Here is a 23,015-nt window from a genome sequence, read left to right on the forward strand (position 1 = left end):
CTGTTGGAGCCAGAAATGACATCTGTCACCATGCCTCTCTCTCACTTTTAAGTAGGATGCAATGAATAGAGAACATTTCAAGATGAGTTCTTTCATTAACCACCTTGATAGTAGAATCAGAATATCTGTATTAAATTAGAGAAATATTTTAGTGTGTTTAGATTCACAAAGAGCAGAAAGGAAACAAATTGGTCAATTAGAAAACACTAAGTGCTCTAATAATTTTCACGTGTCACTGGACACACGTAGCAGAGTGGCCCTGTGTTTCATGGAACATTACACTCTCAGGATAAAGAACAAAGTTCAATCCAGCCTTAACCCTGGACCTCAGAGAACTCCATGTACAGAGCCTAGTTGGTTAGTTATTTCAGTCGCTCAGTCGTGTCCGACTCTTTGGAACCCATGAATCACAGCACGCCAGGCCTCCCTGTCCATCACCAATTCCCAGAGTTCACTGAGACTCACGTTCATCGAGTCAGTGATGCATTCCAGCCATCTCATCCTATGTCATCCCCTTCTCCTCCTGCCTCCAATCCCTCCCAGCATCAGAGTCTTTTCCAATGAGTCAACTCTTTGCATGAGGTGGCCAAAGTACTGGAGTTTCAGCTTTAGCATCAATCCTTCCAAAGAAATCCCAGGGCTGATCTCCTTCAGAATGGACTGGTTGGATATGCTTGCAGTCCAAGGGACTCTCAAGAGTCTTCTCCAACAGCACAGTTCAAAAGCATCACTTCTTTGGCACTCAGCTTTCTTCACAGTTCTACAGAGCCTAATGAAGGTACAAGCCCCAGGCCGTCCCTGCCTGGCTCTCTGCATCTTCCCCTGACTTCCCACTTGAGCCCTTGACGTCTGCCTTGCAGCTCCTCCAGGATGTGTGAGTAAAACACACTTCCATTTCGCTTTCCCTTGCAGTCTTCTATTGAGTTGTGACATAACGTTCAGCACTGAGGACCTTGACTTAACAAACGTTAGAGTAACGAAGTCACAACAGTGGTATAAGACATATCTAATAAACATACGAAGAAGAACTAAAGAGCTTCTTGCTGAAAGTGAAAGAGTGACAAAACTGGCTTAAAACTCAACATTCAGAAAACTAAGAACATGGCATCTGGTCCCACCACTTCATGGCAAATAGATGGGGAAACAATGGAAATGGTGACAAACTTTACTTTTTTGGGCTCCAAAATCACTGCAGGTGGTGACTGCAGCTGTGAAATTAAAAGACGCTTGCTCCTTGGAAGCAAAGTTATGACCAACCTAGACAGCATATTAAAAAGCAGAGACATTACTTTGCCAACAAAGGCCCATCTAGTCAAGGCTTTGGCTTTTAAGTAGTCATGTATAGATGTCAGAGTTGAACTAAAAAAAAGCTGAGAGACAAAGAATTGAACTGCGGCGTTGGAGGAGACTCTTGAGTCCTTTGGACTGCCAGAAGATCCAACCAGTTCATCCTAAAGGAAATCAGTCCTGAATATTCATTGGGAGGACTGATGCTAAAGCTGAAACTCCAATACCTCGGCCACCTGATGCAAAGCATTGCCTCATTGGAAAAGACCCTGATGCTGGGAATGACTGAAGGCGGGAGGAGAAGGGGACAACAGAAGATGAGATGGTTGGATGGTACCACCAACTCAATGGACATGAGTTTGAATAAGCTCCAGGAGTTTGTGATAGACAGGGAAGCCTGGAGTACTGCAGTCCATGGGGTGGCAAAGAGTCGGACATGACTGAGCGACTGAACTGACTAACTGAACAAACATACAAAGAAGATTTAGCAGCAACTTGACATGATTTCTTTTAGACCAAAGAAAAGGAGGGAACACGTCCCAGCTCAATGTATGAGGCCAGTATTACCGTGAGACAATAGGAGACAAAGGTATCAGAAGAAAAGAAAAGATAAAGATAACTACCAACTAAATCCCACATGAAGAAGCAAACATTGTTAACAAAATATTAGCAATAGAAATCAGCAAGACACAAAAATAATTGTATGCCGTGATCCAATGGGGCTATAGAATGAGGGATAGAAGGCTATCTCGAATTTTAATCAATGTCATCCACACTGTTGACAGACAAAAGAAGGAAAATCAAACTGTCTTATCAATTGATTCAGAAACTGCATTTAACAAAAGTAAACAACCATTTATAATATAAACTTCAGAAAACAAAGAAGAGTGGGAACCTCCCTCAACTCAAGAAAGAACACCTGCAAAAACTTACAGCAAACACCATACTCAATGGTGAAAGACTGGATGCTTTTCCCCAGAGATTAGGAAGCAGACCAATATGTCCATTCTCAGCACTGCTATTGACATCATTTTAGACATTCTAGCCAGTAAATTCAGGGAGTAAAGTAAATAAAAGCTATAAGGACTTCCCTAGTGGTCCATCCAGTGGATAAGACTCTGTGCTCCCAATGCAGAGGGTCTGGTTTTGATCACTGGTTGGGAAACTAGATTCCACATGCCACAACTAAGACTTCACATGCTGCAAGGAAAAGATGCTACAAGGAAGACTGAAGATCTCAGGTGCCACAACCAAAGCCCGACATAGCCAAATTAATAAATACAAATCAATGTTTTAACAAAAAGTGATAAAAGCTATATGGAGAGAAAAGGATGTTAAAATTGTACACCCATCAGGAGAAGACAGTCTGGCTGTGGTAGGCTGAATAATGCACTCCCCTCTGCCCCAATACTGCCCACATCCTCTTATCTAGAACATGTTGAGTACTACTTTAAATGTCCAAGGGGAGTCTGCAAATGTGATCTAGTTATAATCTGGACACAGAAGATTAGATTGGATGAACTGGTAAATGAAATATAATTCCAAAGGTCCTTCTAAGAAAAATACAGATGGAGATAGAATCATCTTGAAACCGGTGATGTCATGGAAGGTAAAGAGATTTTAAGATGCCTTGGGACTCCCCTGGTGGTCCAGCGGCTAAGACTCCACACTACCAACATAGGGGACCCTGGATCAATCCCTGGTCAGGGAACTAGATATATGACACAATTAAGGGCTTGAATGCTACAACTAAAGATCCCATGTGCTTAAAACAAGAACTGGTAAAAATAAATAAATATTAAAAAAAAATTTTAATGCCACCTTGCTGCCTTCAAAGGTAGAGTAAGAAAACAATGAGTCGAAGGAAGAAAATAACATATAGAAACAGGAAAGGCAAGGAAAAGTATTCTGACCTGGAGAATCCAGATGCAGCACAGGGCTGTGGGTTCATTTTACAATCCTGGCGTCCAGAACTGCAAGAGAAAAAATTTGTTGTTTTAATCCACTCGGTGGTGATTTGTTATATCAATAAGAAATTTAATGAAATGGAATATGTGAAAGGCAAAAGGATTCACAGGAATTTCTAGTACACATATTACGTGTCAGGATACAAGAAAAACGTACAAAACACTACTGCAATTTTACACATTAGCGATATATCTGTAATTTTTGAGTACCTCTTTCCTTTTTTTTTTTTTTTAATATATTTCTGTTGGGTATTAGCTGCAGCACAGACTCTCTAGTTGCAGCACTCGAGCTTAGTTACTCTGCATGTGAGATCATAGTTTCCTGATCAGAGATAGAACTTGTGTCCCCTGCATTGCAAGGTGGATTCTTAACCACTGGACCAAAGGAAGTCCTCTCTTTCCATTGTTAATTGACATAACCTCTCATATAGTTGTGATTATGGTAACTTTCTAATAGTTTCTCTTTTCAGTTCAGTTCAGTCGCTCAGTCACATCTGACACTTTGAGACCCCATGAACCGCAGCACAGGCCTTCGTGTCTATCACCAACTCCCGGAGTCCACCTAAACCTATGTCCATTGAGCCGGTGATGCCATCCAACCATCTCATCCTCTGTTGTCCCCTTGTCCTCCTGCCCTCAATCTTTCCCAGCATCAGGGTCTTTTGCAATGAGTCAGTTCTTTGCATCACGTGGCCAAAGTATCGGAGTTTCAGATTCAGGATCAGGCCGTCCAATGAACACCCAGGACTAATCTCCTTTAAGATGGACTGGATGGATCTCCTTGCAATCCAAGGGACTCTCAAGAGTCTTCTTCAACACCACAGTTCAAAAGCATCAATTCTTCAGTGCTCAGCTTTTTTTTTTTTTTTTCAGCTTTCTTTATAGTCCAACTCTCACATGCATACATGACCACTGGAAAAACCATAGCCTTGACTAGACAGACCTTTATTGCCAAAGTAATGTCTGCTTTTTAATATGCTGTCTAGGTTGGTCATAACTTTCCTGCCAAGGAGTAAGCATTTTTTAATTTCATGGCTGCAATCACAAGCTGCAGTGATTTTGGAGCCCAGAAAAATAAAGCCAGCCACTATTTCCAGTTTCCTCATGAAGTGATGGGACCGGATGCCATGATCTTCATTTTCTGAATGTTGAGCTTTAAGCCAACTTTTTCACTCTCCTCTTTCACTTGTATCAAGAGGTTCTTTAGTTTTTCTTCACATTCTGCCATAAAGGTGGTGTTATCTGCATGTCTGAGGTTATTGATATTTCTCCCGGCAATCTTGATTCCACCTTGTGTTTCCTCCAGCCCAGCATTTCTCATGATGTGCTATGCATATAAGTTAAATAAGCAGGGTGACAATATACAGCCTTGACGTACTCCTTTTCCTATTTGGAACCAGCCTGTTGTTCCATGTCCAGATCTCACTGTTGCTTCTTGACCTGCATACAGGTTTCTCAAGAGGCAGGCCAGGTGGTCTGGTATTCCCATCTATTTTAGAATTTTCCACAGTTTATTGTGATACACACAGTCAAAGGCTTTGGCATAGTCAATAAAGCAGAAATAGATGTGTTTCTATTTCTGCCTTCACAAACTAAACAGCTTTATCACTTACTGGATCTGAAAATGCCACACACCAGTGTACCACTAACTGAGAATTCAGCTTGTTTTTTGTGGCCTTTAACAAGCCCGACCGAGGGAAACTACTCTATGTTGAAGGTCGGGGCACCAGCTGAGAGGAGCTACCCCATGTCCAAGGTCAGGGGCAGCAGCTGAGAAGAGCTATCCCACGTCCAAGGTCAGGAGCAGTGGCTGCGTCTTGCTGGAGCAGCCGTGAAGTGATACCCCACATCCAAGGTAAGAGAAACCCAAGTAAGACGGTAGGCACTGAGAGAGGGTTCAGAGGGCAGACAGACTGAAACCACAATCAAAGACAACTAGCCAATGTTATCACACGGAACACAGCCTTGTTTAACTCAATGAAACTAAGCCATGCTCTGTGGGGCCATCCAAGATGGATGGGTCATGGTGGAGAGGTCTGACAGAATGTGGTCCACTGCAGAGGGGAATGGCAAACCACTTCAGTATTCTTGCCTTGTGAACCCCATGAACCGTATGAAAAGGCAAAAAGATAGGACACTGGAAGATAAACTCCCCAGGTTGGTAGGTGCCCAATATGCTACCGGAGATCAGTGGAGAAATAACTTCAGAAAGAACGAAGGGATGGAGCCAAAGAAAAAACAACTCCCAGATGTGGATGGGACTGGTGATAGAAGCAAGGTTCAATGCTGTAAAGAGCAATATTGCATAGGAACCTGGAATGTTAGGTTCATGAATAAAGGCGAATTGGAAGTGGTCAAACAGGAGACGGCAAGAGTGAACGTCGACATTCAAGGAATCAGCTAACTAAGAGGGACTGTAATGGGTTAATTTAACTCAGATGACCATTATATCTACTACTGTGGGCAGGAATCCCTTAGAAGAAATGGAGTAGCCATCATAGTCAACAAGAGTCCAAAATGCAGTACTTGGATGCTACCTCAAAAACGACAGAATGATCTCTGTTCGTTTCCAAGGCAAACTATTCAATATCATGGTAATCCAAGTCTATGCCCCAAGAGTAACACTGAAGAAGCTGGAGTTGAACAGGTCTATGAAGACCTACAAGACCTAGAACTAACACCCAAAAAAGATGTCCTTTTCATTATAGGGGACTGGAATGCAAAAGTAGGAAGTCAAGAAACACCTGGAGTAAGAGGCAAATTTGGCCTTGGAGTACAGAATGAAGCAGGGCAAAGGCTAATAGAGTTCTGCCAAGAGTTTCTCTTTTAGTCCAACATTAAAATGATATGATTTCTAATAGAAAATAAACTATTGTTACTCTAAAGTGTTTCATCTCTTACTCATGTTTATCTTCTAAACATCAGCAACCACAATCTTGTCCAACTATGTTAGTTCAGTTCAGTAGGTCTGTCGAGTCCGACTCTTTGCGACCCCATGAATTGCAGCAAGCCAGGCCTCCCTGTCCATCACCAACTCCCGGAGTTCACTCAAACTCACGTCCATCGAGTCGGTGATGCCATCCAGCCATCTCATCCTCTGTCGTCCCCTTTTCCTCCTGCCCCTAGTCCCTCCCAACATCAGAGTCTTTTCCAATGTGTCAATTCTTCGCATGAGGCGGCCAAAGTATTGGAGTTTCAGCTTCAGCATCAGTCCTTCCATTGAACACCCAGGACTGATCTCCTTTAAGATGGACTGGTTGGATCTCCTTGCAGTCCAAGGGACTCTCAAGAGTCTTCTCCAACACAATTCAAAAGCATCAATTCTTCGGAGCTCAGCTTTCTTTATAACCCAACTCTCATATGCATACAAGACTACTGGGAAAACCATAGCGCCTTAGCATATGCACATGGTGCGTATAAAAGTTACATTTTCACTATTCTACAGATTAAACTATGCAACAGAATTATATCTTTAAAAAACAGTCTAAATACATGATTGAGATGTTTATTCCTGTCTTTTTCTTCTGGGAGGGGGCCCAATGGACACAGATATTTATTGGATTGGCCAGTTTTGTTCAGGTTTTTCTGTTAAGTTCTTCCAACAGATCTTTGTAAACACACTGAGGTCATCCTAACTGACCAGCAGCATTTGATTTTTGTGGGCACAGAGCTGGTGGATGGCCCTACTCTCTCAGAATTACTATATGCAGAGAGTCCACCTGCACTTGGTCTGCTGCCTGAGGTGCCACCGCAGGGAGCCTCCCCTCAGCTGTTCACCCAGAAATACAATAGGGAGAAGGTGACTTGTCCCAAGCTTTGTGCCTACCTGCACCTCGGCCCTGTCAACTGCAACAAGAATTATTGTAGCCATGCCAACAACCTGGGCCTCAGTGTAGCAACATGGTGACGAGTTCTTTGAGGCGAGACAATGTGGATTCAAGCTCGCATTAAGTCACTTCCTGGGATGGGGTGATTTTTGTTCCATTCAAGTTCCTTCATCTGGGAAACGAGAAAGAACATCAGTACATATTTTGGAGTTCAAATTCATAAAGATAGCATGCGTAAAGCATTAAAACAAGGACTCGCACACTGATATAAAAGTGAATTTGAGTTCAATTTAACAATCAGTTATTAAGGAAAGTATTTTCGGTTGGGAACAAAGAACACATCTCACTTTCTCTGCAAGATCTTCAGGCTCTGAATATGAACACAACATTGAGAAACGGCACGATGACTTGCTGGCATTTGGCACTGGAGACTAGTTTCAGTCACAAAATACAGTTGGAATCCATAGTCATTCCCTTCACTGTGTGCTTGTGCAACTCTACTCACTTGACCTTCAAGCACCTGATCACAGTCAACTCCCAAATTAAACATTTCATTTCACCATTTTGCCATTTCAGTTTTTTCATGGATGTGAACCCCACCCCTACAGAAACTCAGCTTCTTCATGTTTATGCTGCACCTACTTTGTACACGTCATGGCATTTATGAGTATATTCAGGTCACAAAAGTTTGAAAACAACCCACTGATTCACATATACCTTGGTGTAAAGACCACAGACAGCTTCTGGGAGCACTTGTTATTTACCAGGTGGGATGCTGACCAAACCATGAATCAATGAATAAGGCCATAGAGATCTTTAACATTTACTTCTGAAGACCAGCAGGCCCTGACTGCAGGAGCTCCACAGGAATGGGGAAAACAGAGACTTCACTCTTAACAGGTGCAGACAAAGTCTCATGCACCCTGAGACGAAGCTGAGATGAAGGGCAAAACACAATCGTTTGCTAGGATCCTGGATGTTGAGACCTGCCTGCTGGTCTTGAAGGATCTCTGGAGGGTGGGGGGTGGGCTGTGGCTCACTGTGGGGACACAGATCCTGAGGGCAGAACTATGAGAGAGCACTCATCTGCGTGAGGTCTCCATCTTGGCCCAACACTGGATCCACTCAGAGCCTGTAGGCTACAGCAATGGGGCCCCTAAGGCCAAAGGATGAAAGGGCCAGGATGAAGCCCTAACCATCAGCAGACAGGCTGTCCAAAGGCTTCCTGTACACATGCCTTTCGATGTAATTCTACCCACAAAGGGTCAAGACCCAGTTCTAACCATCACGGTGCAGGCACAAGCTTTCAGACCAGCCTCATCCAGCAGGGTTGTTGGTCAGCCACTCAGCCGTGTGCGACTCTTTGCGACCCCTTGGACTGCAGCAAGGCAGGCTTCCCTGTCTTTCACCATCTCCTGGAGTTTGCTCAAACTCATATCCATTGAATTGGTGATGTCATCCAACCCTCTAATCCTCTGTCTCCCCCTTTTCCTCCTGTCCTCAATCTTTCCCAGCATCAGGGTCTTTTCCAACGAGTTGGCTCTTCACATCAGGGGGTAGACACCAAAAGCAAGAAAAGTAGAGTCTCACAGCTTGCAAACCGAGTCCACAAATACCCGTGGGACACCACCATGCGATCAGATGTCCTCTGGCCCTTGGATCAGGAGAAGGGTGCCTGGGATATCTCCTGCAAAGGGCCACTTCTCCAAGGCCAAGAAATGTACCTACACTATCAGATAGATAAAAATAGAAATAGTAATTTACACAAAACGAGGTGACAGAGGAATACGATTCAGAGGGAGGAACAAGACAAAATCCCAGAAGAACTAAGTAAAGTGGAGATAGACAATCTACCTGAAAGGGTTCAGAGTAATGGTAGTAAACATGATCAAAGGACTTGGGAGAAGAATGCACGACCTGAGAACTGAGAAGTATTAAAGAAGACTTAGAAAATTTAACAACCAACCTAACAGAACAGAGGAATACAGTAAATGAAATTAAAAAAAAAAAAAACACAGAAGAAACTAAAAAGAATCAGAACAGGCTAAATGAGGCAGAAAGCACATCAGTGAGCCAGAAGAAAGAGTACTGAAAATCACCACTACGGGACAGAATAAAAAAGACCAAAAGGAGGAGATTTTAAGAGACCACTGGGACAATAAGCCACTAATATTTGCCCTGTAGGAGTCCCAGAAGAAGACAGGAAAGATCTTCGGAGGAGAAAACAGCTGAAACCACACTAATCTGGGAAAGGAAACAGTCACCCAAGTCTAAGAAACACCAAGAGCCCATATCTAAATAAAAACTTCATAGTAAGGAGAAGCCAAAAATCTGTAACAGATACATAATCACAATACACATGAAAATACCCTCAACATCATGAGACTGTCCACTGTGTCAGGCTCCTTGGAGCACCCACTTACCAGGCTGAATTCTGCCCAATGCATGAATCATTCAATAGAGCTAATGAGGGACTTCTCCAATGGTTCAGTGGTTAAGAATCCGCCTGTCAATGCAGAGCATCAGGTTCCAGCCTTGGTCTGAGAAGATCCCACATGCCACAGGACAATTAACAGTGTGTGCTGCAGCTACTGAGTCCATGCTTTAGAGCCTGTGAGCTGCAACTACTGAGCCCTCGCATCTAGAGGCTGTGCTCCCCAACAAGAAAAGCCAACACACACAGCAACTAAACAAACCTTGCATGCAGCAACAAAGACCAAGCACAGCCAAAAATAAAAATAAAGCAGATGAGACCTTTAGGTTTATTTGATGCAATTTTTGTACAGTAATGGAAGTCGGTCTAAAATGCACTGCTGTGCTATTTGGATTACAGTCACATGAATGTCCTGGCATAGAGTGTACAGAGAGTAACTTTAGTTACAAATTATGACTATGTAACCCCCAAATTTTATGTTGTTTGATTCCATGGGGACAAGAAATTGTTCTAGACTATTTAAACCTGAGAGCCGAATGGTGCCTTCTTAGCTGCTGTTGTAAGTACTGAAGTGAGAGAAAACTGTGTTGATGGAATAAACACAATTCATCCAGGGTTGTGACACAAGGGTTTCTATTTTACTCATGGAAACAGGAAACCTTGATACATTCAGAATGTAGTTCTTTGAATACAATAGTAGCAAATGGTAATGATAGCTGTTAAATGTGATTCATACACATACACATAATATCCTGGTTCAGATCAAACTGATGCTCAAAATAATTGCTCTGTGTCACGGGACGTTCAACTTTAAGGGATCCAATATGTTGCATTTTCTTCTTTAGTGTGCTGTTTCTCAAGGAGTCTGTATTCCTTACCAGTTCCTGGAAAATAGGAACGAGCAGAGCTGCACGCAGGTCTCAGGACTGAGATCATGAGAAAGGGCACCTGCTTGGATTCCTTTCAGTGACTCCCTTCAGTGACCTTTTACTTAAAGGTAATTATTCAGTTATGCCCCTCTTCCTCAGTATATGGAATGCTTTCTGGCCCTTTGAAGATTGTTATTTGCTTGGCTTTGTTTTTGCTCAATTTTTTACTGCCTAAAGCTGCCTTGTATGAAGATACATAAACACGCGTTTCTGCAAATAAAGCACCCTTGTTTTGAGATGTGGGTCCCCTGCTTCCTTCTTCTCGTCCACTCCAGTCCCTGGGTCTCAGTCTACAAAGACTGTGACAAGTGGCGCCCGAAAAGGGACCTGGTGAATGCCCTTGGCAAGCGGCTGGAGTCGACTGTTAGGATCTACGGTGGTCGGTAAGTGCGGGGTTATACGACAAACGGCTGGAAAGCCCCACCACTTTTCTACTTTACTTCATCATTTATTTAAGGTTCAAGGGCTGTTGGTTTTGCGTCAGTGGATAGAGGCTTGTCTCCAAACAGTGATTAAATATAATCCCTGGTTCCCTGATGAAGGCAGTTTCGATTTTGAAATTTGGAGCTGGGTTAAAGAACATGTTGAAAAAGTCACAATACGGGGAGAAAATATTCAAATAAATTTCTGGCCCTTGTGGGCCTTCATTTAAGCTGTGATCTTGCTATTTCAAGGCCATTCTAGCCCCCCTGATATTCGTCAACAAGCAGAATGCTCATTATACGAATATAAATTAGATGATAAGAATTTACAGAAGGCCCAATTACAGCAACATAAAATGTTTCAAAACTTTCCCACCATCCCTGCTCCGTCTGTCCCAAGTGCTCCTCCCCTTCCTCTTGTAATGGGCACAAAAACAAAGGTCCCCTCAATTAGAGGACAGAATCAATCTGATGATGATTCTTCTGATGCTCTCTTTGACACTAAAGCCAACAATTCTTTTTTTGCTTACAATAAGCCCCTAACACACACTCATATTTATGAAAACAGACGATCCACTCATTGTCCTTCATGACGAAGCCGTTCTGATTTACTGGCTTTGCAATCGCGACTCTCTGAGGCCGATGAGCTTCTTGTCTTTCTTGTGTTAGGAGATGTTAACGCTGAAGGGCAACTAATACCAGAATATGAATGCATTGATTTTTCTCACATGCAACAGATGAAAAAGGCTCTAACTGTGTACGGTCCTCATTCACCTTTTACTAAAGAACTTCTAAACGCATGCTTGAAAGTGAAAGTGAAGTCACTCAGGCATGTCCGACTCTTTGCCACCCCCTGGACTGTAGCCTACCAGGCTCCTCTGTCCATGGCACATTCCAGGCAATAGTACTGGAGTAGATTGCTATTTCCTTCTCCAGGGGATCTTTCAGACCCAGGGATTAAACCCGGGTCTCCTGCATTGTAGACAGACACTTTTATATCTTCAATAAAATCATTATTCAGCCATTAAAAATGAAATTCCATCAGTTGCAACAAAATGGATAGTCCTGTAAGTAAAAGGTCACTGAAGGGAGTCACTGAAGGGAATCCAAGCAGGTGACCTTTCCCATGATCTAAGTCCTGAGAACTGTGTGCAGCTCTGCTTGTTCCTGTTTTCCAGGAACTGATAAGGAAAAGAGTGTCTGGGAAATGGTGCACACAAAGGAAGAAAATGCAATATATTGGATCCCTTAAAGTTGAACGTCCCCTGACAATTCCCCCTTTTTTATTTTTTCATAATTGGGGGTGACTGTGGATACTTTTTGTGAAAAAGGCCCGGCCCAATTGAGTTTGTTTAGTTTGAACAATTTTAGTTGAAAGGCACTGGTATACTACAAATATAATCACCAGGATAATTATCAGTGTTACAGCTCTAGATCAATTACTATGTGTAATGCTTTGAAACCATCCTCGAGGGTCTAGCCTAGATAATTGATCAGCTAGCTGTTCAGCTAAGGTTTCCAAATTATTGGAAGAGAGTAGACTCTTAGAGAAGGTTTCAAAGATTTCCTTTTCTAATAATTGCACATTTAAGGAAGCATTATCACGTATGTTTTACAAGTGAAATTTTATTTGTTCCCGATAGTAGGCACCATAGTTGAACCGAACAGGGGTAAAACAAAATTGAGTAGAATTCCAGTCACATTTTAGTATAACTTGTTTTTGTAAATCTATTAATTGATCTCTGACCCATTGGATGGCTGTTTTTATTTCCTGTATTTCATCTTGAACTTCCTCATTTACCTGAGCCTGAGTGGTCCACATAGTATGAGCATCTTTGGTCCAATTTTGAATACAGTTGTGTGTTTGAATTGAGGTTTGTAAAGCAATGCCTGCAACAGCAGCAGTAGTGCAAATGGCTATTAATCCCAAAATGCCAAGAATTAACTATCCAATGAATCATTTAGATCATCAAAGTAATTGAGTATGTAGCCGGGAGGCAAGTCCTGCCATGGGACCCTCTTCCCAGTGTCGTTAAAGATCTACTAGCAACCATAGATTACAGCAAGACTGAAGAATCAAAAGGGATTCGTTTTTCAAAGAAACAAAGGAATTGAGACAAGTATACAATTTAAAGTCTTATTAAACTTGCAAGTTCCCTATAGCTATAAAAAAAGGAAGGGGACCACAAGCTTGTATGAAATATGAATGATTATAACAAAAGGAATAGTTGTTTTATTACTATTATGTTTTCTATTATAATATGCTTTATATTATTATTATATGTTTTATGTTTTATAATAGGCTGGACTATGTACGGAAGGGCTTCCCCATCCTACTGACCATGATGAGTCATGTCCTAGTTTTACATTATTTCCCGCCCTCCCTGTTGCTAATTCACACACACTGTTGAATCTCGTAATTCAGGCTGTGTGTGTTTCCAGGAAACACGGATGTGAATGAATCATATCTAATAAAGTTGGCCCCTTCATCTCACTGATTCCTTCCCAGAGACCATCATGAAACACATGTAGCAAATGCGTTTGATCAATGTATTACCAAAGCCAAGCTCTTAGAGCTCACCACGCAACAGGCCAATAAACTGAGAGACTACTTGTTGGGCAAGGAATAGTGACTTTATTCAGAAAGCCAGGAGACCAACAGATGGTGGACTACTGTACCAAAGAATCATCTCTGATGAATTAGAATTCAGGTTTATTTTACACGAAAAGATCTCTATAGCTTCTTTTCAAATATGGACTTACTGCAGTTGCTGAGTACCTGAACTAAAGTCATCAGAGAATACATATAGTGAAAAAGGTAAAGGATTTGCCACAACCACTGAGTCTGGGAAGTATGGCTCCACTACATTCCTATCTTGTGACTTTTGGGTAAGATCCTTGCCACACACATTACATTGCTGTGTGTTTTCTCCAGGATAAATACTCTGATACTACTGGAGAGACGTTGAGCTGTGAGGATAGGGTTTGTTTTTGGTTTTTATTTTTTACACTTGTGAAATTGGTGAGGAATCTTTCTAGAATGAATTCATGTTCTAAAGACCTAATAAATACATATATATCTGGCTTCTATCCAGTATGAATTTTCTCATGAAGCCTAAGAGGTTGCCACATTCATATTTGTATGGTTTCTCAGTAGTATGAATTCTCTGACCAAGAGTAGGGTGTGAATTTTGAACTTTGAAGATTTCTACCATATACCACATTCACATACGTTTCTTTCATGTATGGATTTTCTGATGTTTAGTGAGTGCTGAGACCTGAGTAAAGGATTTTCCACACTCAAAACATTTGAAAGGTTTCTCTATATGTATTCTCCGATGACTTGTAAGGTGTGAATTCCGACTGAAGAACTTGCCACACTCATCACATCTGAAAGGTCTCTCTCCAGTATGAATTCTCAAGTGAAGTCGAAGATGTGGTTTCTGACTGAAGACTTTTCCACACTCAACACATTTGTAAGGTTTCTCACCAGTATGAACTCTCTGATGCCTTAAAAGGATTGCCTTTACACAAAAGGCCTTACCACACTCATCACATTTGTAAGGTTTCTCTCCAGTATGAATTGTCTGATGCCTTAAAAGGATTAACTTTGCACGAAAGGCCTTGCCACACTCATCACATTTGTAAGGTTTCTCTCCAGTATGAACTGTCTGATGCCTTAAAAGGACTGCCTTTACACAAAAGGCCTTGCCGCACTCATCACATTTGTAAGGTTTCTCTCCAGTATGAACTGTCTGATGACTTAAAAGCATTGACTTTACACGAAAGGCCTTGCCACACTCATCACATTTGTAAGGTTTCTCTCCAGTATGAACTGTCTGATGCCTGAAAAGTATTGCCTTTACACGAAAGGCCTTGCCACACTCATCACATTTGTAAGGTTTCTCTCCAGTATGAACTGTCTGATGACTTAAAAGCATTGACTTTACACGAAAGGCCTTGCCACACTCAACACATTTGTAAGGTTTCTCTCCAGTATGAACTGTCTGATGCCTTAAAAGGGTTGACTTTACACGAAAGGCCTTGCCACACTCATCACATTTGTAAGGTTTCTCTCCAGTATGAACTGTCTGATGCCTTAAAAGGACTGACTTTACACAAAAGGCCTTGTCACACTCATAACATTTGTAAGGTTTCTCTCCAGTATGTAATCTCTTATGACTTATGAACTGTGAAGGTTGACCAAAGTGCTTGCCACACTCATTACATTTGTAAGGTTTCGCTCCAGAATGAACGCTCTGATGACCAGCAAGCTGTTCACTTCGGTTGAAGACTTTGACACATATATCACATTTAAATAATTTCTGTCCTGTATGAATTTTCTGATGTCTCCTGAGATTTGAGCTGTGAGTAAAGGCCTTGCCACACTCTTCACATTTGTAAGGTTTCTCTCCAGTATGAACTGTCTGATGAATTAAAAGGATTGACTTTACACGAAAGGCCTTGTCACACTCATCACATTTGTAAGGTTTCGCTCCAGAATGAACACTCTGATGACTAGCAAGGTGTTCACTTCGGCTGAAGACTTTGTCACATATATCACATTTAAATAATTTCTGTCCTGTATGAATTTTCTGATGTCTCCTGAGATTTGAGCTGTGAGTAAAGGCCTTGCCACACTCATCACATTTGTAAGGTTTCTCTCCAGTATGAACTGTCTGATGCCTTAAAAGGATTGACTTTACACGAAAGGCCTTGCCACACTCATCACATTTGTAAGGTTTCTCTCCAGAATGAACACTCTGATGACCAGCAAGCTGTTCACTTCGGCTGAAGACTTTGTCACATATATCACATTTAAATAATTTCTGTCCTGTATGAATTTTCTGATGTCTCCTGAGGTTTGAGCTGTGAGTAAAAGTCTTGCCACACTCATCACATTTGTAAGGTTTTTCTCCAGTATGAACTGTCTGATGACTTAAAAGGATTGACTTTACACGAAAGGCCTTGCCACACTCATCACATTTGTAAGGTTTCTGTCCAGTATGAATTGTCTGATGACTTAAAAGGACTGACTTTACACGAAAGGCCTTGCCACACTCATCACATTTGTAAGGGTTCTCTCCAGTATGAACTGTCTGATGACTTAAAAGGATTGCCTTTACACGAAAGGCCTTGCCACACTCATCACATTTGTAAGGTTTTTCCCTGTGTGCTTTGAGGTCTTGCGTTACTACTGAAGGATTCATAAAGTCATTCCCATATATATTAGAAACACTGGTTTGGGCACAAGGAGGACTTGTTTGAAGTGGTGAAAATGAGAAACTGTTGTTGACAGACCTCTCAGCTTCATTATATTCAGAAATTATCCCGCCAGTTTGAAATATCTGCAGTTTATCCTGAAAGTTAAATCCAAGCCTACTTCCAAACGGCTTGATTCCTGCATCCTTTCCACCATGTGACTCTATTCCATCAGGCACATTTCCATTAAGGCTTACAGGTGTTCCTTTGTAATTTCTTTTGTCATCTCTCCCCTGACACTCAAAGTCACACGTATTTTCCTGACTTTCCCAAAGATGAAAATGTTTGATTTCACAGCTTTCAGGTCTTCCCAGCATCAATGTTTGGAATGTTTCTCGTTTATCACTGTTCGCTTTGGGTTGTAAATGCTTGATCACATGTGTAGGAGAGATATCTACAAGATAAAAAGAACCACAGGTATCATGTTCACAGTAATTCAAAAATAAATCTTTCATGTTGAATATATATTACACCAAAAGTAATACTTACAACAAGTTGTGAAACACCACAATGATGACCTTAAGTTTTTAGAAACACTAAAGGAATAGAATTCTTAACTTAAGAAAGCATGATAACATAAATTCACCATTAAGGTAGCCTAGTTTTAAAAACCATATGTGAAACACACTCACGTTGGACAATCTTAGGCCAACTCTCAAAAACACAGTATTTTTCTACCAGGACCCCTAGGAACGTATCAAACAACAGCTGTCTCAAAATGAAAAGAAAAATATTACACTATCATTGTATTCTGCATACTTACTGTACATAAATAAATTCTAAACACTATATTATATATTGTAACAGTAAAGAGTCCAAAACAAAGCTTAACCAATTAATAATTAACTATTCATAATTGGTGGTTTACAATTGAAAACAAATGAGAAAGTGAAGAATATGACTAAAACAATTCTTTGGAAACAGCAGTTTTCTAAATCTGCTATAGAAGTACGTACCCAAAAAGAAAAGGCATTTTACAATGTCAACAAGTACTATGTGTCAGCTGTATTGCAGAATACATGCTAAAAGACCATCATCTGTACATGACATATACATTAAGACATAAAATATTCACCAGTTTTCTAACAGTCAATAACCAAAGCAATCCCTACCTATGTTGTTGTTCAGTCGCTCAGTCGTATTTGACTCTTTGCGACCCCGTGGACTGTAGAGCACCAGACTTCTCCATCCATGGGATTTCCCAGGCAAGAATAATGGAGTGGGTTGCCATTTCCTTCTCCATGGGATCTTCCTGACTCAGGGATCAAACCTGAATCTTCTGCATTAGCTGGTGAATTCTTCACCACTGAGCCACCAAGGAAGACTTTTCTCTAGCCATGCACTATTCTTAATTACCTGGTTTAATGGCACCAAAATATAATAAATAAAAGTGAGTGCCTTGTGTATTTATTGACTACGGTCAGACACAATATTGCTGAAAAATGTTGCAAGTGAAAAGCATACAAGATATAATGTAATTGAGGTTTGACAGAAAACAAAATTCTGTAAAGCAATAATCCTTCAATTAAAAAATTAATAAAATTTTAAAAAGATGTAATGTAGATAAAGTTATACCATAAAGAACATGACAGAATATAGATATTACCTTTTTTAAACAAAAGTAAATTTTGAGTATTTACTATAAAACATGCACTACTGTAAGCCAACTGACAGCACTAATTTGCTTTAAAAGGCTTGAGGTAAATTAACATGTTTTTCTCTAATCAGAGCAGGAGACACACCAAATGGCACACAAAGTGGTAAGAGAAGCAGGATATGAATCTGAACCTACAGACTGAGAAAACTTATTTGTAAACATGACCACCCACTGAATGAATAGATTAGAAAATATTAAAAAAGAATACAAGGAACTTAGAAAATATCAAGGAAGATACAAGACAGAAGTAGTCTGTTTAACTATTATTCAACCATCCCATCTCGAAATGCGTTGTGAGTCATCATAGATGCACAGAGTGATTTAGGTCATGTCCTGAGAAACTTGTTCAATAAATGACCAGGGATCTTTACAGTGAGAATATGTAAAAGGTGGAGGGATGTGGTAGGTGAGAACAGTGTTTCTATCCATATCAAGGTACTATGTGAGGAATGGTCAGGTCTAAGAAAGGGCCTGCGTGGAGCATAGGGTACATAGGTTTATGTCAGATATCAGTTTGTGACCGCATGTCTTTGTGAAGGTAACTGAGAGCGCAAACTAATATACTGACCTTAAAAGAAAAGAACTGGTTCAGCAAGTTTATGGGCATTATACTATGGGTATGGGACAGAAACAAGAGAGATTTTAAAAAGTGACTGTGATACATGGAGAAAGCAGGATAATACCTGTTATACTATTTACAATGTAATGTATCCAACTGTGAATTTGTAAGTTACAATGGAATGCTTATATTCAAGAAAAACATACACAATATTCCAGGATATTGTGTAAGAATCTTATCAGCAGAAATCAGAAAGAAAATCCAGGAAAAGGCTATCTAAATCTGGGTTTCTCTGCCAAATATGATTAACCTCTCTTTTGGACATTTATTTCATTTCTTCTTCCACACATGTTCCTCTCAAGATCGAGGAGTATCAAAGAAAAGGAGGGATTGAAACTGACTCCGGAGGACCTTCCCAGTTACAAAAGCCTTCCGGAGGCATCCAACTCCTTTTTGTAGAAACAGGCTTCATTCTCCTAGACCTTCCCTGAGTTCAAAAGAGCAGATTCTAACAGTTACTAATACATAAAAGGATCATACCATGTTCAAGTGGGATTTATTGCAGGGATGCAAGATTTCTCAATAGCCATAAGTTAATCAGTGTGATACACCACATTAACAGTTGAAAACTAAAAACCATACGATCATCAATAGATGCACAAAAAGTTCTGACAAAATTCAAGTGCCATTTATGATAAAAACCTTTCAGAAAGTCAGCACAGATGGACCCTACCTCAACATAATTAAGACTCTTTATGTCAAACACACAGCTAACATCATACTCAACAAGGAAAAACTGAAAGCATTCCCCTTAACAACATGAATAAGACAAGAATGTTCAATATTGCCACTTTTACTGGGCATATTTCTGGAAGTCCTAACCACAATAATCAGAAAAGACAAAGAAATAAAAAGGAATTCAATTTAAAAAAATAAGAAAGATGTAAAACTGTCACTATGATGCTACACACAGAAAATCCCCAAGATGCCACAGATGACTACTCGATCTCATCAATGAACAGAGTAAACTTGCTGGATACAAAATATATAGAAAACTGCTGCATTTCTATACACTAACAATGATATATCAGAAAGTGAAATTAATGAAACAATCCCATTCACCATCTCAGAGAAAAGAATAAAACTCTAAGGGATAAACCTACCTAAAAAATCATAAGAAAGGTACACATAAAACTATAAGATGCAGATGACTGATACCAAATATGACACAAACAGATGGAAACATATACCATGTTCTTAGATCGAAAAAAGTAACACTGTCAAAATGACCATACTATCCAAGGCAATCGACATATTCAATGCAACCCTTATCAAATTAACAATGACATATTTCATAAAACAAAGAAAACCTAAAAAAAAAAAGAAAGAAAACCTTAATTTGTACCAAAATACAAAAGACTCTGATATCTAAAACGATCATGAAAAGGAAGAACAGAGCTGGAGGAATCATGTTCCCTGAGTTCAGAGTATACTACAAACTGAGAGTCATCAAAGTGAAAGTGAAGTCGCTCAGTTGTGTCCAACTCTTTGCGACCCCATGGACTGTAGCCTACCAGGTTCTTCTGTCCATGGGATTTTCCAGGCAAGAATACTGAAGTGGGTTGCCATTACCTTCCCCAGGAGATCTTCCTGACCCAGGGATTGAACCTGGGTCTCCTGCATTGTAGGCAGACGCTTTACCGTCTGAGCCACCAGGGAAGTGGTATGATAATGGCACAAAACAGAAACACAGATCAGTAGAACAGGATAGAAAAGCCAGAAATAAACCAATTTACTTAGAGTCAATTATTCTATAACAAAGGAGGAAAGAAAACAGAATGAAGAGGTCTCTTTAATAAGTGATGCTGGGATAAATGGATAGTTACACGAAAAAGAATGAAATTACAACATTCTCTAACACCACATACAAAAATAAACTCAAAACGCATTAAACATCTAAATGCAAGACCAGATACTATAAAATTCATAGTGGAAAACAAATGCAAAACACTGACATAAATGTCAGAAAAATTTTTTTGGATCTTAGAGTCATGGTAATAGAAGCAAAATCAAACAAATGAGATGTAATTAAATTTAAAACCTTTTTCCAAATCAAAGGAAACCAAGCAAACAACAAAAACACACTTTTGGACTAGGAGACTATACATGCAAATGTTGCTACCTATAAGGGATTTATTTCCAAAATATACAAACACTTCATACAGCTTAATATCAAAACAAACAAACAACCCAATCAAAAACTGGGCAGAAGATCAAAACCGGTATTTCTCCAGAGGAGACAAACAGATGGCCAACAGTCACCTGAAAAGATGTTTGACGTCTCTACTTACGAGAGAAATGCAAATCAAAACCACAAAAATGTATCACCTCACACTGGTCAGAATGACCACCATCAAACAGTCTACAAACAATAAAGGCTTGAGAGGGTATGGAGAAAAGAGAACCCTCCTACACTGTTGGAAGGAACATAAATTGGTACTGCCACTTTGGAGAATAGCATGGAGGTTCCATCAAGAACTAAAAATAGAGCTATCACATGAACCAGCAATTCCAATCCTGGGCATATATCCAGAAAGGATGAAAACTAATTCAAAATGACACATGCACCCCAATGTTGTTAGCAGCACTATTTATACCAGGCAAAACATGGCAGCAACCTAAATGTTCACTGACAGATAAAGGGATAAAGAATGTGTGGTACATATACACAAGGGAATATTGTGAAGTGAAAGTACCTCAGCCGTGTCCAACTCTTTAAGACCCCATGGCCTGCAGCCTGCCAGACTTCCCTGTCTAAGAAATTCTCCAGGAAAGAACACTGGAGTGGGTTGCCACCTCCACCGTATAACACAATGAGGTAATGCCTTGTGCAGCAATATAGACAGACTTAGGGATTATTCTAAGTGAAATCAGACAGAGAAGACAAATACCATAGGATATTATATGTTGAACTGAAACAAATGATACAAATGAACTTATTCACAAAATAATAAACTCACCAGCATAAAAAACAAACTTATGGTTACCAAAGGAGATAGTGCAAGATGGTGGCTGGGGCAGGAAAGGAAGAGATAATTGGAGTCTGAGTATATACAAACTAATATATATATAAAATAGATAAACAACAAGAACCTACGATATAGCTCAGGGAACTATATTAAGTATCTTGTAAACTGCTGTATACCTGAAACACAACATTGTAAATTAACTATACCTAAAAAGTGGAGAAGGAAATGGCAACCCACTCCAGTATTCTCGCCTGGAGAAATCCAGGGACAGATGAGCCTGGTGGGCTGCCATCTATGGGGTCGCTCAGAGTCGGACACATCTGAAGCGACTTGGCATGCATGCATGCATTGGAGAAGGAAATGGAAACCCACTCCAGTGTTCTTGCCTCGAGAATCCCAGGGACAGAGGAGCCTGGTGGGCTGCCGTCTGAGGGGTCGCACAGAGTCGGACATGACTGACACGACTTAGCAGCAGCAGCAGCAGCAGCATACCTAAAAAGAATGGTTAAAACAAAAACAAAAACACCTCTTGTGGAGATGTTCAAACGATGTTCACAAGGGTTAAACTACTAAATGGGGGAAGCAGTCTATGAAACAAGACATGTTGACAAAACTGAACACCCACCAGCAAAAGAATTTACTTGGAACATTATCTTACACTATAGACAAAAATGAACTCAAAATGGTTCAAAGACCTAAACCTAAGTCCCAAATGTATAAAACTCCTAGAGGTAAACGTGCAGGAAATGTTTCTGGAAATTGGACCCACAAATGATTTCTCAGATATAACACCAAAAGCACAGGCCACAAAATAAAACTATTATTAATAAATTGAACTATATCCAAATTATAAACTACTGTGCATTAATGTGCAGTGAGTTTGAAAAGACAATCAACAGTAAGAGAGAAAATATGTGGAAATCATACATCTGATAGTAAATGAGTTTGTACTCTGTAAGAATATATCAAGAATTGTAAGAGGGACTGATCACCAGTTCCACCATAGGGACCATTCCCCAATCAACCATCTAACCCATTGCAAATACAAAACAGAAACACTAAGAGTAACACAGAAATTTGAACTCAATGCTAACATAAAAAAATACTTACAATGCACAGAACAACAGTGCAGCCAATAGCCTCATAGATAGAGAATGTGAACTTGGACAAACTTGTCCTGGGATAAATTCCCATACCATTTACAGACACTAAAATATATGGTCCTTGATATACATGAACGACACTGTCATGGTACACTTGACAGAGTCTCCAAAGGCAGAAAATGACCTGGAAAGATGTATCAGGTTTTCGTGATACTTTCTATCTCATAATCCTAGAGCATGCTGACCACTCTACTGGATAGCTTCAAGTGGTGACTTTGCACAAAGCAAGAAAATAACATTAGGAATACTGTCTCCATCACAGTTTTCTGTTACCTAGTAAATCCACCCCACAGAGACTCAGCAGAGGCTGCCAATTAAACACAGGTGGATTACCACAGCAAAGAAACCAGATAAAATTTCAAACCTCAGGAATATATTTCAAAGAAATTTAAGAGGTAAAACGATACAAAGTAAGGAGAATGTAACATCAGGAAAGGTTGACATTCCCAGACTGGGTAGAGCAGCACAAGAGTAAAAAT

General features: G+C 40.3%; 1 protein-coding gene and 1 non-coding gene across 7 annotated transcripts in view; both read right to left on the reverse strand.

Moving 5' to 3' along the window:
* Positions 1–1,655: 1,655 nt before the first annotated feature.
* Positions 1,656–23,015, reverse strand: part of LOC102411606 (zinc finger protein 665) — a 37,910-nt gene continuing 16,550 nt past the window's right edge. For 2 of the 6 annotated variants that reach the window (XM_045163303.1, XM_045163305.1), the window contains one exon: positions 13,479–16,522. In XM_045163303.1, the coding sequence (XP_045019238.1) occupies positions 14,106–16,522 (2,417 nt within the window). In that variant the 3' untranslated portion in view covers positions 13,479–14,105. Of the gene's footprint in view, positions 3,261–13,478; positions 16,523–17,240; positions 17,296–21,745; positions 21,866–23,015 lie in introns of those variants that run through there. The other 4 variants (XM_045163304.1, XM_045163306.1, XM_044931511.2 and 1 more) reach the window with 4 other exon arrangements.
* On the reverse strand, positions 19,991–20,063 carry TRNAC-ACA. Its single transcript has one exon. It is a non-coding gene; the product is annotated as a tRNA-Cys (tRNA).

The sequence above is a fragment of the Bubalus bubalis genome, chromosome 18, assembly GCF_019923935.1.
Source record: "Bubalus bubalis isolate 160015118507 breed Murrah chromosome 18, NDDB_SH_1, whole genome shotgun sequence".
NCBI classification, from domain to species: Eukaryota; Metazoa; Chordata; class Mammalia; order Artiodactyla; family Bovidae; genus Bubalus; species Bubalus bubalis.